Here is a 17,225-nt window from a genome sequence, read left to right as displayed (position 1 = left end):
AGGAGCTCCCAGTGGCCAAAACTTGAAACAGTTTCAGCCTCAAAGTAAATAAAATAGTATTGGAATATAACCCAAAGTATAAAATCAATAGGCATATAAATAAATTATCAAATGATTAAATGAATTTATAAATGAGGAAGGAGATACAAATCTCCCAGATAGCAAGGGAGATGCAAAAGAATTCCAAATATTATCTGTAGAAAACTTGTCCTCAGGCAGGGAAATTATAACCCCTCACTTCTTAGGTGTGGGCTGTACATAGCAACTCCCTGCCAAAGTGTATAGTATTGGGGGCGGGGGGGGAAGAGTAGTTTTATAGTTTTAAAATCTGACAAACATTATCTCAGCCAGGTGCCATTGAAGCCAACACCAGCAGTTATGAATCATGTTGATAGTATATACCCTTGATATGATGTGATAAGGATGGCACTCTGTGTCTGCGTCTTCCTCTTACTAACCCCCAAGTCCAGTTTTATATTGAGAAAAATATCAGACAAGGGGCACCTAGATGGTGCAGTCAGTTAAGTGCCAATTCTTGGTTTCGGCTCAGGTTGTGATCTCAGGGTTGTGAGACTGAGCCTCACATCAGGTTCTGTGCTCAGTGCGAAGTCTACTTAGGACTCTCTTTCCCTCTGCTCCTCCCCATCCCACTCTCTCTCTCAAGTAAAAGTAAATAAATCTTAAAAAAAGAAAAAGAAGTGAAATTCAAATCAATCATTTAAAAAAAAGAAGAAGAAAAAGAAAAATATCAGGGGCACCTGGGTGTTTCAGTCGGTTAAGCACGTGCCTTCGGCTCAGGTCATGATCTCGGAGTCCCAGGATCAAACCCTGCATTGGGCTCTCCACCCAGTGGCAAGTCTGCTTCTCCCTCTCCCACCTCCTCTCCCTTTATGATCTCTCTCACTCTCAAATAAATAAAATCCTTAAAAAAAAGAGAAAAACATCAAATTCCAGAATTCTACAAAATACCTGACCAGTAGTTTCAAAACTGTCAAGATCATCAAAAACAAGTAAAAGCCGAGGAAATGGGCAGCTCCAGTGGCTCAGAGGTTTAGCGCCGCCTTCAACGGGGGGTTGACCCTGGAGACCGAGGATCGAGTCCCACGTCGGGCTCCCTGCATGGAGCCTGCTTCTCCCTCTGCCTGTGTCTCTGCCTCTCTCTCAGTCTCTGTGTCTCTCATGAATAAATAAATAAAATCTTAAAAAAAAAAAAAAAAAAGCCTAGGAACTGTCACAGCCAAGAGGAGCTTAAGTGTAATGTGGTATCTCCAATAGAATTGTGGAACAAAAAAAGGAAATTAGGTAAAAAACTAAGGAAATCTAAATAAACTATGGAGCTTGGTTAACAATAATGGTTCATTATTATTAACCATTATGAATAATGGTTCAGTATTGGTTCATTAATTGTAACAAATGTATCACAGCACATAAAATGTTAATAATTTAGGAAACCCTGGGCAGGGGGTCATGTGAGAATTCTGTACTATCTTCTCGATTTTTCTGTAAATCTAAAACTGTTCTAAAAAGTAGTCTATTAAAAAAATGAAAACATTGGGGTACCTGGCTGGCTCAGTCACTTAAGCATCTGACTCTTGATTTTGGCTCAGGTCATGATCTCAGGGGTCATGAGATCAAGCCCCATATTGGGCTTCATGCTCAGTGGTGAGACTGCTTAAGATTCTCTCTCCCTCTCCCTCTGCCCCTCCCCACCACTCACTCTTGCTCTCTCTCAAATAAATAAATAAATCTAAAAAAAAAAAAGTAAGTACTAAAGGAGAACAGGGAGGTAGAGTGGAATCACTTAGCTTTTTAAAGACTCAAATGCAGAAGTCATTAAAGGAAAAGAAGATAAATTTGATCACATAAAAATAAAAATGACACATGTTATAAGCAAGATCAAAAGATAGAGGGCTAAGTTTGGGGGAAAAGAGGCAATGGCTAACTCCAGGGAATCAAAAGAAAGGAAATGTAATCATAGTATGCTAACTGACTCAGCTATGAATAATATATGCACAGTTGTAATAATATAGATAATGAAGTGATTTATCCAAATAGAGAGGTATGAATAATACTGATGGAAGGAGGAAGGCAAAATAATACCTGCATTTATGAAAGAGTGTAATAGTATAAATACTTATCTCCTACAGAAAGAAATTAAACAACATCAACCAAAACAGCCCAAATTTAATTAATTAATTAAATTTATTCATGAGAGACACACACACACAGAGAGGCAGAGACACAGGCAGAGGGAGAAGCAGACTCCACACAGAGTCCGATGGGGGACTTGATTCCAGGACCCCAGGATCACACCCTGAGCCAAAGGCAGACACTCAACTGCTGAGCCACCCAGGTGTCCCAAAACAGCTCAAATTTAAAAATCAAGAACCAGGGGCACCTGGATGACACTCAGTTAAGTGTCTACCTTCAGCTCAGTTCATAATCCCAGGGTTCTGGGATTGAGCCCTGCATCAGGCTCCCCATTCAGCCGGGAGCCTGCTTCTCCCTCTCTCTCTTCTGCTCTCCTGGCTTGTGCACTCTCTCTCCCAAATAAATACAATCTTTAAAAAAAAAAATCAAGAATGAGGGATCCCTGGGTGGCACAGCGGTTTGGCGCCTGCCTTTGGCCCAGGGCGCGATCCTGGAGACCCAAGATCAGATCCCAAGTCGGGCTCCTGGTGCATGGAGCCTGCTTCTCCCTCTGCCTATGTCTCTGCCTCTCTCTCTCTGTGTGTGACTATCATAATTAAATAAAAAAAAAAAATCAGAAAAGGAATAAACAGGTTTATTTATAAAAAAAAAATCAAGAATGAGCAGCATAAGCATATGTTATTTAGAAATAAAAGGTAAAACCAGAAGAGAGAGCTAAAAGATAAGAAAAGAGGCTGTCTCTGGAAAAAAGAAATTAAAGTGAGGAGGCCAGGACAGGGTCTGCTGTTTTTCTACACTTTATTTATTTATTTATTTATTTATTTATTTATTTATTTATTTATAAAGATTTTATTCATTTATTTATGAGAGACACACAGAGAGAGGCAGAGACACAGACAGAGGGAGAAGCAGACTCCCCACAGGAGCCCAATGCGGGACTCGATCTCTGGACCAGTATCACACCCTGAGTGGAAGGCAGACGCTCAACCACTGAGCCGCCCAGGTGTCCTTCTATATGATTTTTAAAATATGTATTCCATTAATTAAAATAAAAATGAATGCAAATCAACAAAAAACAAAACAAAACAAAGATAAAGGGCACCTAAGATGCTGTTTCTGAGCGTGAATCACCCCAGAGTCATGGGGTAGGGTCTGAAGGGCACAAAGCACAATCTGAGAGCAACTACCCCACCTGCACATCATCTCACAGCAGAAATACTCCAAGGATCATTCTTTGCCTGGAAAAATCCAAACAGCAGTGTTGGTCAAGGTCAGTATCTTAGTTGCTTTTTGTTTTTCTTGCTGCAGCACAAACCCTCCACAGTGCCAGGGATTTACTGAGACAGAAAAAGGTTTAGGCAATGGCTTCTCAGATCTTGAAAATGGAGCCAGGGCCATTTCAGGTCCTTTCTGGGCTCTCATGGAGGCAAGTTGGGCCCCTTCAGTTCAACTACATAAAGGTAACGGTAGGCTGACCCTAGAGGCCTGAGGGCATCTAAGAGGCAGGAGTCAAGAGTCAAGAAAAGGAAATCAGGAAGGCCAGGAGTTGAGAGAAAAGAAGGAAGCTGAGAACTAAGAAAGTGGTCCCAGTGTGCTTTGGTGGATGAACCCAAAGAGGAGAGGAGGGAGCAGGACTAAACTCCAGGTAGCCAAGGCAGCACACCCACAGTCTCACAAGCACTACAGGGTCCACTCCATATGCTGCTCCATGCACACTTCTAAAAACAAACAGAGATGCTCAAAGTTTGAAGATCCTGGTCTGAGAAGTAGCTACAGCAGCACAGTAGCACAAATTACAAAAGGTGAAGAGACTGATGATGGGGCCATGGAAAAAGGATGCTGCCTCTCATGGTAAAGTCTAGAGGGGCTACTTGTGTTCCACAGCGCCAAACATTTCCTCAACCTCCCCCAAGGGCAGACCTCCAAGATGAAGAGGCTCTGAAGTCTTACTGGGAAACTGCTTTTTCCCTGTTCTATCTCCCTTTCCACTATTTAATGCTTTTTTGCCTTGAACATTCACTTGTTTGAGAGTAGCAGCACTGCCTTCTCTTTCTTGTTTCGTCTTGTGTCATTAAAAAAAAAAAAGTCTGGGATCCCTGGGTGGCGCAGCGGTTTGGCGCCTGCCTTTGGCCCAGGGCGCGATCCTGGAGACCTGGGATCGAATCCCACATCAGGCTCCCGGTGCATGGAGCCTGCTTCTCCCTCTGCCTGTGTCTCTGCCTCTCTCTCTTTCTCTCTGTATGACTATCATAAATAAAAAAAATAAAAAAAAATAAAAAAGTCTTTTGTAAATACCAAATAGATTTTGCTGTTAAATAAACCTCATCAGAGCCTTTTTTATTCTTTGCAGTGGAATTTAACCCATTTACATTTACTGCAATTTACTGGTACTTAGTTTTGTTCCTGTTCGCTTATTTATGTTTTCTGTTTATCATATATCTTTTTGGTTGTTTCTTCTTTAATTCCCTCATTTAATTACTCTTGCTGCATTGATCAGGTTTTGTTTCTTTATTTTTTTTCTTGGGATTTAAAATTTTAAATTTTATTTCTATTCCATGGAGATTACTGTTTAATTTTTAAAAAATACATCAGAACCTCTGCTTCCTTAAGAGACCATCAAAGGTTACATACAATGAACCATAACAGGGGACATGGAAACATTTCCTTTTTGTTATTTCTCCTCTGAGCTCACACCTTGCCTGGGCTGCTGTGCAGCCTGAGGAAGGGGAAGGAGGAAAATATTATTGTTTCATTTTATTTTGCTTTTAAAGATTTTTATTTTTTTGAAGTAATCTGTATACCCAATGTGGGGCTCAAACTCACAATCCCAAAATCAAGAGTCACCCGGTATTTGGACCGAGGCAGCCAGGTTCCCTGGAGATCATTATTGTTATCAAGCTCTTAAATCTGGGTATCAGAGGCAGTGCCTACGGCTTCCCCTTGTGAGTCAGGCACTGTTTAGGTTAAGTGACAGCCTCTCATTGTCTGCTTTGGGTCTATCCATTTATTGGGGTCCTTCTGAGGTTGAGAGTGAAAGCTAAAAAGAGGGGCAAGGACTTAGAGAGAGAAGAAACAGAGCCCTGCTTTAATTCTTCCCTGTCCCACAACCTGGTCTAAAAGATTAAAAAGTGAATGCAGTTAGCCAAAAAGAAGAAACAACCCAAAAGGGTGAAGGGATAAATAAGATGTGGCCTAGCAAGTGATGGAATATTATTCAGCCATAAAAAGGAATGAAGTTCTGCTACAACACAACTGAACTTTGAACATGTTACACTAAGTGAATGAGCCAGACACAGGACAAATATGTGATTCCGCTTATATGAGGTCCCTAGATAATCACATTTACAGAGACAGAAAGTAAGACAGTGGCTACCAGGGGCTGGAGAAGGAGAGAATGGGAGCTACTGCTTAATGGCTACAGAGATTCTGTTTGGAGTGATGAAAAATTTTGGAGATAGTGGTGATGGTTGCTCAATATTGTGAATGTATTTAATGCCACTGAATGGTCTACTTTTTTAAAAAGAAGATTCTAGGGACCCCTGGGTGGCTCAGTGGTTGAGCATCTGCCTTTGGCTCAGGGCATGATCCCAGGATCAAATCCCACATCGGGCTCCCTGCATAGAGCCTGCTTCTCCTTCTGTCTCTGCCTCTCTGTGTCTCTCATGAATAAATAAATAAAATCTTAAAAAAAATAAAAGAAGATTTTATTTATTTATTTGAGAGGGAGAGAGAGTGAGTGCACAAGCAGGGGGAGGGGCAGAGGAAGAAGCAGACTTCCTGCTGAGCCAGGAGCCCAATGTGGGGCTCAATCCCCCGACTCCAGGATCATGACCTGAGCTGAAGGTAGACCCTTAACTGACTGAGCCACCCAGTCGTCCCCAAATGGTCTACTTTAAAATGGTTAAAATGAGTAAATAAATAAAATCTTTTTAAAAATAAAAAATAAAAATAAATAAAATGGTTAAAATGGTAGGGTGCCTGGCTGGCTCAGTCTGAAAAGTATGTGACTCTTGATCTCAGGGTTGTGAGTTTATGCCCCATGTTGGGTGTAGAGATTGCTAAAAAATATAAATAAACTTTAAAAATGGTTAAAATGAAAAAAAAAAGGCTAAAATGGCAAATTTTATATTACAAATGTTTTATCACAATCTTTAAAAAATAAGTGAATGTGGAGAGATTTCTGGAGTGGGCTTATTTCCTCCTGTACTTAGGGAGACTGGAACCTGAGAAAGTTCCACACTTGGATTAGGCTCATTTCCTGCCCAAATCCTTGCTTAGCTCCCCAGTGCTGACTGAGGAAAGGGCTCGTATGTGGCCTCACTGCCAAGAAAGGCCCATGCTCTGTGCCTCCTCCTCCACCTCATCTTTCTTCCTCCTCCTTTCTCCAAACTGGCTCTGGTCTTCACCAGCTCAGGTCCTCCTAGAGATGTCACCTCTCAACTGTTCTCACATGGGCCCTCTTTGTGCAGGGGGTTTACAATGTGAGTCCAAATCTCCTTTAAAAATAAGCAAGTGTCCCCTACATCATCTGACAGGGTCCGGGACCCTTTTTGCCTCCATTTTCTGTCTGGGTCACAGTTCCATGGCTGCTGTCCCATCTACTAAGAAAAGCTCCTTGAGAGCTTTGGCTGGTCTCTTGTACAAGGTTATTCATTCCCTGTCTCTATTAGATACCAGGTACATAACAGCAGGAGGGTCACTGAGATTTCCCCCATGCTTTTAATGTGCCAGGCATTGTGCTAAGTACTGAGCTGCTTTGCATCATTCAACTCTTGGAATAACTCTATGAGTTAGGTGTATTATTATTACTCTCGAGTAATAAAGCACAGAGAATGAAGCAATTTGCCCCAAGTCACATAGTTGGTAGGTAGTGGAACTGGTACTGTCAGCCTGCCTCTAGGGTCTTTGCTTAGGTGGATGCGCTGGCATCCTGGCTAAGAATAGTCCTGCTCCAAAAAAAAAAAAAAAAAAAAAAGAATAGTCCTGCTCCACATTGGCTGGCTGCAAGGTGTGGTTGCAAAGAGCATGAGGGCCCAACCTCTGGAGACCCCAGAGGCTCTAGGCAGGGGCTACAGACTTTGCAGGCCCCACATGTGTCTGGAGAGAGGAGAACACTCCCCCCACTCCTCTCCTACCCAAGGAAAACTCTGGGCCAGGAGAGAGGCAGTAGAGAGGGAGGCAGAGGTTAATGGAGCCCGGTAAAAGCTTCCATCAGTGGGGCTTAAACAGAGGAGCAGCACCACTTCACATGCTGGTGGGAGAACCACTAGAACCATTAGCAGGACATTAGCACTACTTGAGGCACTGGGGAAGGGGGAGGCCCAAGAAGATGCTCTGGTCAGAGCAAAGGAACTGAGGGCTTCTGGGAACCAAAAAACAGTAGATCCAAGGGGCTTAGCCTCCATATCTATAACATGGAAGTACATGTCAGGGGAAAGAATACAGATAGTTTGTCTCTCTCCTTCCAGATCTGGATGTGATTTCTATATTAGGGTCTTGGTTCAAATATGGGGATCTTAGGACAGATCAGGATAGCATCACCCATAATGTGCATTATATCAAATTAAATTACATATGTACCCCTGAAGATAACTGAGCATTCACAAGGTAGGGGTGACCTCCCTTCCAACCCCAGCCCCCTGCCAAATTCCTCTCGTGGTATTTCCTTAAGCATCATATATTTAAGGCAGATCCCAGTTCCCAGGCCAAACAAAACCCTTGATGTGCTCTGTCAGCATCTCTGCCAAGGACATCTTCCCTCCACCAACCTCATGTGCTGCATATCTGCTTCAGATTCGAATCAGCACATTGTCATTCAGTAAGTGTGGAGAGAAGCAGGGCTTGGGGCCCTGGCGGGTGCACAGGTCCAAAGAAGGAAGAAATCTGAGTTTCATTCCTGTCAGTGGTTGTGTGACCTTGAGCAAATGCTGAACTTTGCTGAGACTCAGCTATGGGATCTGCAAAATGAGGATAATCATGGGACCTTGCAGAGCTGTGAGGGCAAGGGCTGAAGGGTGTGAAGTGTTCCACGCTGAACAGGTACCTAATTGTTTGTTTGTTTGAGGGAAAGTGGGGAGAGGCTGAGGGAGAGGAAGAGAATCTTAACCAAGCTCTATGTCTGGTGCAGAGCCCCACATGGGGCTCGATCTCAGGACCCTGCAATCACAACCTGAGCCAAGACTAAGAGTTGGATGCTTACCCAACAAGCCACCCAGGCACCCCAGAACAGGTGCCTAGTGAGTGATAATCTAGTGCCTACAACAGTGCCCACCCAGCTCACTCTCTTGTCTTTCTTCTGTTCCTCTTTTAAGGCCCCAGAATATTGATTTCAGTTTTCCTTGTCTCTCTCACTGAATTGTGAGAGCCAGCAGGGCATAGACTCACTTCTGTTCACTACTATCTCCTTAGGACCTGCAACCATGCCTGGCTATGGTGAGCAATGGATAGAAGGATGGATAGAGGGATGGATGGATGGATGGACAGATGGATAGGTAGATGGGTGGGTGGGTAGGTGATAGACATGGGTGAAGGAGAAAGTGAATGATAGGAAAATTACATAACCAGCTTATGTGGTAGGTGGAAACATCTAGGCCCAGAGGGCAAACTCCCTCTGGAGGGCTCTGATAATATGGAAAATCAGCATTGGGAGCAGCCCGGGTGGCTCAGCGGTTTAGTACCACCTTCAGCCCAGGGCGTGATCCTGGAGTCCCGGGATCGAGTCCCACATTGGGCTCCCTGCATGGAGCCTGCTTCTCCCTCTTACATGTCTCTGCCTCTCTCTCCCTCTCTCTGTGTCTCTCATGAATAAATAAATCAAATCTTAAAAAACAAAAAAAAGAAAATCAGCATTGGAAAAGCAAAGAATGTGGTTTGTAGAGCAAAAAAATCCTCTTTCTATTCAATAGTCTGGAAGACTGGACCCCAAAATATTCAGTGACCTGAGTGGTGGGATGATGGCGATTTTTATCACCAGGCTTTTGCTTTTGGCTATTGAGGCCAGGTGTTACCTGTGTAATTAAAAAATATATATATGAAAGAAAACCAAGTTACACAGAATAGAGAACCAGTGGCCATGTGCAGAAGAGACCCTAGTGCTCCTCTTTGGTGCATCTTGCACACAGCCCTAAAAGGGGATTTGCCAGATCAGACATTGTAGATGGCATTTACCAGCTGCCCCAGCCCTACGAGTGTGGCATCCCTCCCTGGGGCCTCATCTTATCAGAGAATGCTACAGAGCATTCTCCAAGACAGTCCACGATTCATGAAACCTTCCTGCCTTGCCGCCTACGAAAAAATGTATTCCTCATACATTCCTCAGTACAACTAAATGTAATTTCAGTTTTATGTCTTTATGAGAATTTTCCCAAGTAAGGGGGAAAAGAGAATTTATCAGACTACACTCCCCTATTTTTGGCTCAATGTGGCCACTACAATGATAGTTCCTGGTCTCTGTGTCTTAGGATGGAGGTCCTGGGAGGCTGGCATCTGACTCCCAAATGTCTTGCATATTGAGGACACCATAAATATTTGCTGTATTGAATCAGCCCTCAAGAAGAATCTTTTTTTCTTTGTGTGAATAGTGTTATTAGATTTTCATATTACCTAATATCCTCTGTGGAGAAGGGCCCATTTCCCCACATATTAATTTGACATAATTGGACAACAAGTAACATGGTTCTGTCCAGTTTACAAGTAAGCCCCACCACCTGTTCATTGTCTGCTCAAAGAAAAGTGTGTGTGTGTGTGGGGGGGGGCACCTGGGTGGCTGAATGGTTCAGCATTTGCCTTTGGCCCAGGGCATGATTCCAGGGTCCTGGAATCGAGTCCTGATCAGGTTCCCTGCAGGGAGCCTGCTTTTTCCTCTGCCTATGTGTCTGCCTCTCTCTCTCTCTGTCTCTCATGAATAAATAAAATCTTTAAAAACAAAAATAAAGCAAAGTGAGAGAAACATGTCTATTTGCCTTATTATTTGTCCCCTGGATATCTAATCCTGAAAAAACTGAATTATTGGGATTTTTCTCCCCCAGAGTTTTTAGATATAAATTAATAAGTATAATAAAATATCACCTATCCCAGCTCCTGTTACTTTAGAATTGGGTTTATTTTCCATATGGCCTGCATGAGTGATTTGCAAACACTATAGGTGTCCTCTGTCAGCATTTCGGGGTCAGAGGGATGCTTCGGGGAATGAAGCTGCTTTCAGAGCCTTGTCAGCACATGAGATTTGACAGTGGCAGAGCCAGGCCCCTGGCTGCATTTGTACAACGGGCCATTCACTGACCCCAAGGGGAGCCCAACTCTGACTTCCCTACAGGAAAGAAGCTACCAATTCAAATATATGTATTTTTAGTTTCAACTCAAGCTGAAGAATCAAAGACTTCTGGGTCCTTGGCCCTTCCTTGCGCCTGCAGATAAATAATCTAATGAGCAATGCAATTTCTTATGCCCAGCTGTAGAACACACTGCCTGTGGGCACCTGGGTGGCTCAGTGGTCGAGTGTCTGCCTTTGGATCAGGGTGTGATCCCAGGGTCTTGGGATTGAGTCCCACATTGAGCTCCCCACAGGGAGCTTGCTTCTCCCTCTGCCTATGTCTCTGCTGATCTCTGTGTCTCTCATTAATAAAAAAAAAAAAAAAAAAAAAAAAAAAGAACACACTGCCTGAGAGACCAAGGCCTAGAGAACTCACTGCTATGTGGCAAGTGCTGGAGCCTGGCAGATGAAAGGCCATAGTGTGCAAGGTGCCATGTTCTTTCTCCTGCCCAGTGTTGCCAGGAAGGTGTGCACCTGTAATCTCCTGCAGCATGAGGGAGAACATCAGAGACTGTCCGAGGGCCCCCACCTGGGGAAGTACCAATGAAGGCGAGGAATACATGGTTGACTCTGAGACACCTGCTCTCAACTTCAGCCCCAGCTGGACTCTCAGAACATCCTGGGGAGAAACACCTTCCCACAATCCACCTTTCCTTTGTGAGTAGCCTAAACCTCACTGGGGTAATTCATCTATCTTGTTTCATGAATTTCGGTTCATTCAGATACCCATCAAGTGCTTCTTTGCCCAACACATGTGTCTTCTCCCTTTTTCTTCAGTAAGTATGAGTATCTCATACTCTCTGCAGCAGCCATATTAGCCTCTCAGATTCTGGGTCATGGGTACTGTCCTCCCTCAAGGCGCAGGGGCTTTGCACAAGCTGTTTCCTTAGCCTAGAGTTCTTCCCTCCGACCTCCATCTTGGCTCAGGCATCCCTTTCTGAGACAAAGCCCTGCTTTGATTCACCCCTCATGCTCACCTAAGAGTACTCACAGCACCATGTGTCCTCCCGCATGGCACTTGTCACAGCTGCGCTGTGATGACTGACTAATCTTTCCCCCAAATGTTTATCGCTACCTGCCCTGAGCTGGGCATTGGTGTGTGATTTTTTTTATTAGTGTTTGTTTCTCCCAAATCATAACTAGTAACAGTTGTTCCTAAGACTTGATCATCCCTACAGCCTGGCTCATGGAGTAGGGCTCCATAAATATTTGTTGAATGATTGAATTCTTGCAAATGTACCTAACCAATAGTTTTAATTCCCCACAGACAGTAAGAATTTGTATAACAAGACAAAATAGAACAGGATCCATGGGCTACACTGACCGCTACTGGTTCTGGTGGAGATCTAGATCTAGAACCGTTTTGTAGGAAAGAAAGAGCCGTGAGGCTGTACTACAAGTTGTTCAAATGGCTCCACACTTTATGGTGACAGATGAGAATGGTGATGAGAATGTGTGAGAAGCCAAGTGCTCATGACAGTGTAGATGGTTCTAGGAAAAGAAATTACTCTTGAACAGGAGTCAGAGATCTCATGCGGAACATGCACAGTGGTGTTTAGATTTTATGACTAGTAACCAAAGCACCATCCTTATTACTGACGTTCCTGCACGGAAACAATCTTACCATTCTGTTAGAAACCCCCCCGACCATTTGCCCCATACGCACTATTTTCGATCACATGAAGTTTCTTAGGGATGTAACCATCATAGAACAGACCATCTCAGGTGAGAAGATGCAGGAGGCACAGACACAAACAACTCTACCGCTGAGAACAAAGCTTATCTCGTCCAACCGTTAGGGGTTGGGCATAGTATGGGGACGGGAGGGCACACCATTCCTCCTTAGAGGAAGGCAGATGTGGCACGTTCAAGCCAGCCAGCTCAAATCCTCAAATTGGGTGCCACAGCCCCAGATGCTACCTGAACGTGTCCTGTTATATGGCCTTGGAGCTGGCTGTGGAGAAAGCACCAATCTGCGAACGCGTGCTTGGGTTGTCAAGGAGACCAGCAGTATGTGGGACACTGCACCCAGGGCTGGAAGTCAGACTTTCAGTCGGGCGATGTGGAGAGGGGAGACCCACTCCTCTAGGTAGGCCTCAAAGACAGATATCTACAAAGGTAGATTCATATGTCACAACAGATTAGAAAATTGGAAGGTGAGAAATTATTACCCTGGTTTTGGGTGGTAGTGGAGGGCGGGGGTGGCATTCACCTAGTCCCCCCTTGAAGGACAATCATGCTACCACTTTGCAAAGGGCTAGAAGGTAGACTGCGTGGGGAGGCAGACAAGAGTGATTTTCTTTTCATAGCCTGTTTCCATGGTGCCTGACAGCACTTGGCAATCTACAGCTGGGGAGTCTTGGGACAACCAGGGAGCCCCAGGGCCTTATCTTACACAGGCCACCCTCCCAGGCCCATCCCTGTGGCCTGTTTGGGCCCCCAGAGTGACAGAGGCCATAGGCGAGCAGCCAGGGGCCCTCTCTCACTTCCCCGGGGAAAGGAGATGAGTGACATTGCAGACAAAGGGCAAAGCAGAGAGAGAGCAACCTAAGAGCCAACGTCTATGGCTTGGGCACACCCCCTCCCTGGCCCCTGCCCTTGGGGAAAGTTCTGTGAAGCCTGAGCTTCCTGGGTTTCACTGAAGACCTGGCAGGCCTGTCTGCCCAGCAGACCCCTAACTAGGAACACATTCTTTCCCCCCCCACCCTTAGCCTGGACTGTGAGCCCAGATCACCAGATAAGGGCCTCTTTGATTTCCAGTGTATTTACACACGCCGTGGGCCCCACGTCTTAGAAGGAACCAGCTGCATCCAGGCCGGTTAGGACGCTCCCAGGCAGGGCAAGGAGAGACGGACGCCTTACCTGTTCCTGGGAGTTCATCACCCGCAACTTCATCTGCTTCAGGTACGTGGAGGTGAGGGGCATGTTGTAATCGATGATCCCGGAGACCAGGGGAGAGGGAGGTTCATTTTCTGGCAGAAAGAACAAAAGGAGGCCATTTTCAGTCTGTGCCCTGGGCCCCCTGGCAGGCACCACAGCCTGTTACCCACACGGAGAACACAGCCTGAGGAGAACAAAGATGGGCTGGACCTCACAAGCTGGCGGCTCACCATCCACATCTGGCTGGTGGGTGCTGAAAATGGGTTTGGGTTGGGTGCCAGTGTTTAGTAAGAGTTCAGATGTTAAAGATCAGGACTATCTGGCCTCTTTGAGAAATGGAAGTTCCAGTCACCCAGGGCTCACCTTCCCCACATGGCCAACCACTGCTGCAGCTTTGCAGCAGCCCCTTATTTCAGACAGGGTGTGAGCTCTCCGTTTTGCCATCGTCCCCACCATTTCCTATGCACATTTTCACTTGATTATGAGACCTGCTAGGCCCTCAGAGGCATGTATGTTTCCAACCCTGGTCTAAGCCAGCTTCCTGGGTGCCCACGGGCCGCGACCACCTGACCCCATCTCCCACCCCCATAGTATCTCCCAAAAGCATGGTCAGGCGCCATATGGCTTGCGGGTCTAGGCCAGGCCTCCAGTACCTGCCTCCCAAATTCTCGTCCCTTCTTAATTATGTAGAGAGGAGGCCTGTTCCTCCCATTTATTGCTTTCTTGTCCTGAAGATCAAAGTAATGCATGTTCCTTTTCTAGAGCATTTGCTAAGTGTGGAGAGATGTAAAGAAGAAAAACCCCAATAACTGCACCAAGCTGCTTGGCATATGCTTCTGTTGTTTTTTTCCCTGTGATTTCTCTTTTTTGTGTACTTGATATTAAAATGCATACAGAAAATTATGTAGTCCACTTAAAAAAATGTTTTGTTTTGGGATCCCTGGGTGGCGCAGTGGTTTAGCGCCTGCCTTTGGCCCAGGGCGCGATCCTGGAGACCCGGGATCGAATCCCACGTCTGGCTCCCGGTGCATGGAGCCTGCTTCTCCCTCTGCCTGTGTCTCTGCCTCTCTCTCTCTCTCTCTGTGACTATCATAAATAAATAAAAATAAAAAAAAATTAAAAAAAAATGTTTTGTTTTGGTTTTTTTTGCTTAACATCATCATCGTCATTTCTCCCACCGTCAAAAATCTTGTTTTTTTGCAAACAGCATTTTTATACCTGTGTACTATTTTATCACAAGTTACTTAAGTCATTCATCTACGATTGGCTACTTAGGTTGTTTCCTATTGGGAGCTTCTATGAACAATACTACAGAAAACATCTTCATGTGTGAATATTGGTACGTAATTCTGACTGTATTTTTTAAAAGAATTTATTTATTTATTTATTTATTTATTTATTTATTTATTTATTTATTTATAGTGTGCACATGCAAGCCAGGGGAGGGCAGAGGCAGAAGGAGAGAGAGAGAATCTCAAGCAGACTCCATGCTGAGTGCAGAGCCCAATGTGGGGCTCGGTCTCACAACCCCAAGATTATGACCTGAGCTGAGACCAAGAGTTGGACACTTAATCGACTGAGCCACCCAGGCACCCCTGATTGTGTCCTTTTTAGAATACCCCAAAAACCAGAATTCGTGGGTCAAAGAGTAGGACTGTTCCGTGACTCTTTTTTTTTTTTTTTTAAGATTTTATTTATTTATTCATGAGAGACAGAGAGAGGGAGAGAGAGAGAGAGAGGCAGAGACACAGAGGGAGAAGCAGGCTCCATGCAGGGAGCCCAATGTGGGACTCGATCCTGGGACTCCAGGATCACACCCTGGGCCAAAGGCAAGCGCTAAACCACTGAGCCACCCAGGGATTCCCCCCCCCCTTTTCTTTTTAGCGATTTATTTATTTATTCATGAAAGACACAGGGAGAGGCAGACACAGGCAGAGGGAGAAGCAGGCTCCATGCAGGCAGCCCGATATGATATGGGACTCGATCCTGGATCTCCAGGATCACGCCCTTGGCCGCAGGCAGGTACCAAACAGCCACCCAGGCATCCCTGTTCATGACTCTTAAAAATCTTTGGCTAAGCTGCCTTCTGCGGGGGCTGCCGCAGTGGACACCACCCAGCCTCTGTGTTCTGCATCTTAGGTGCCGCTCTGGGTGCTCAGGTGGACAGACTAAAATGGCACAGGAGTAAATCAAGGAAGATGGGGAGCACGACTGAAAGGGAGCCTGTCACCCCCCTCCCCAGTCTAGCTTCCCCTTCAGATGCCTCCTGCTATGACCAATCTCAAAGCCCTGGAGTCACCTGCTGGGACCTGTCACACTAAGTGGGGCCTCATTTGGCCAGTTAGTCACTTGACCCTGCTTTACCCTCTCCCTGGGGAATAGTTCTGGTTACCCATTCTCTAGCCTCCTCTTTCTGCCTCCAAAGCTCCCTTTGGTGCCTAGTTCTGTTCATGGGCTGGGATTTGAGCAGTGTGAGGAGGAGGATTTCTGGACCGGAGCTATTTTGGACTGGCCAGAGCCTACCCTCCATCATCACCGCTGTGCTGGAAAGACGAGCTAAAGGCCAAGTGGGTACTGGGGCCATAGTGGAGGAACTGGAGTCCAGGCCAGGAAGGTCCCTGCAACCTTGAAAACACCTGAGTGAAAGAAGCCAGACACAAAATGGTAAATGCTATATGATTTCACTTAAATGGAATACCTAGAGTAGGCCCACAAATTGAGACAGAGGTAGAACAGATGTTATTAGGGACTAGGGGTTGGGAAGGGGAAGTTATTGCCTCATGGGTACATGGTTTCTGTTTGGGGTGGTGAAAACGTTTTGGAAACACAGAGTGGTGATGGTTGCCCAATGGTGTGACTATAATCAATGCCATTGAATGCACACTTAAAAAAATGATTGAAACAACAAGCTCTATGTTATGAATATTTTAACAATAAAGGAATAAACTCCCCTGCAAATAAGAGGGTGAAGCTACCCAAAGGGGCAAGGGAGTCTCTGCTTGATACAGAGAAAACAGCCCTGCAGAAAATGGAGTCCATATAGACGGGTCTTGGGGATGACGGGTGTCCTTTGGAGGTGGCATACTTCTGGTGATCATACAGCTTGAATAATATTTCTTTTTTTAAAAAAGATTTTATTTATTCACGAGAGACACAGAGAGAGAGGCAGAGAGAGAGGCAGAGGGAGAAGCAGGCTCCATGCAGGGAGCCTGAGGTAGGACTCGATCCCAGGACTCCAGGACCACACCCTGAGCGGAAGGGGGTGCTCAACCGCTGAGCCACCCAGGGATCCCCTTGAATAACATTTCTTAACGAGCTGTATAAAAATGCAGAACTATGTTTTACTTTTTAAAAAGCTGTGTTGTCACACTCAGACTTTTTTGCGTTCTTCAAGGAAGATTTTTTTCTTCAAAGAAGAACTAAATGTCACTACTGTATCTCAGACACTGGCTTAAAATGGGCCAAAAAAAAAAAATCTTTTTTTCTAGAGGTTTCCTCTTGGTTCTGTGGCAGAGGGTTCTGATACAGGCTGCACATTGGCACCTTTGTTCGGGCACCTGGCGCTGTAAGGCAACTAAAATTGGTTTCAGCGTCCTTGGGTCCTCTTCTTGCCGCCTCGCCCTCAGCCCAGACTTGACCTCCTGACCCCCGGGAGCGTGCTGGGACCCGTGCCTCCCCACCCACCCCGGCTCCACGGGGTTGGGAGCACTACGTGAGGTAGACATTTGAGCAACCACCCTGAGACACTCAGATGAGCCATGGTTCCTGTTTTCAGATCCTGGGTCTTCAGACAGAAAATTCTGCCATTTCTGTTTCATTTCCTCAAAGACATGGTTATCTGGTGAAGAGTTGTGAGCAGGGCCACCCTCGTCCCCTAAGGATG

At 45.4% G+C, this 17,225-nt stretch overlaps 1 protein-coding gene across 2 annotated transcripts in view; it reads right to left on the bottom strand.

Moving 5' to 3' along the window:
* NOL4L (nucleolar protein 4 like) overlaps positions 1–17,225 on the bottom strand; it is a 131,007-nt gene that overhangs the window by 52,010 nt on the left and 61,772 nt on the right. For both annotated transcript variants that reach the window (XR_005984412.1, XM_041732831.1), the window contains exon 4: positions 13,325–13,434. Coding sequence is in view for 1 of the 2 variants with exons in the window: in XM_041732831.1 (XP_041588765.1) it covers positions 13,325–13,434 (110 nt within the window). In the remaining variant the exon portion in view is untranslated. The remainder of the gene's footprint in view (positions 1–13,324; positions 13,435–17,225) is intronic.

This window comes from Vulpes lagopus, chromosome 18 (assembly GCF_018345385.1).
Source record: "Vulpes lagopus strain Blue_001 chromosome 18, ASM1834538v1, whole genome shotgun sequence".
NCBI classification, from domain to species: Eukaryota; Metazoa; Chordata; class Mammalia; order Carnivora; family Canidae; genus Vulpes; species Vulpes lagopus.
This window is presented reverse-complemented; position numbering and strand designations above follow the sequence as displayed.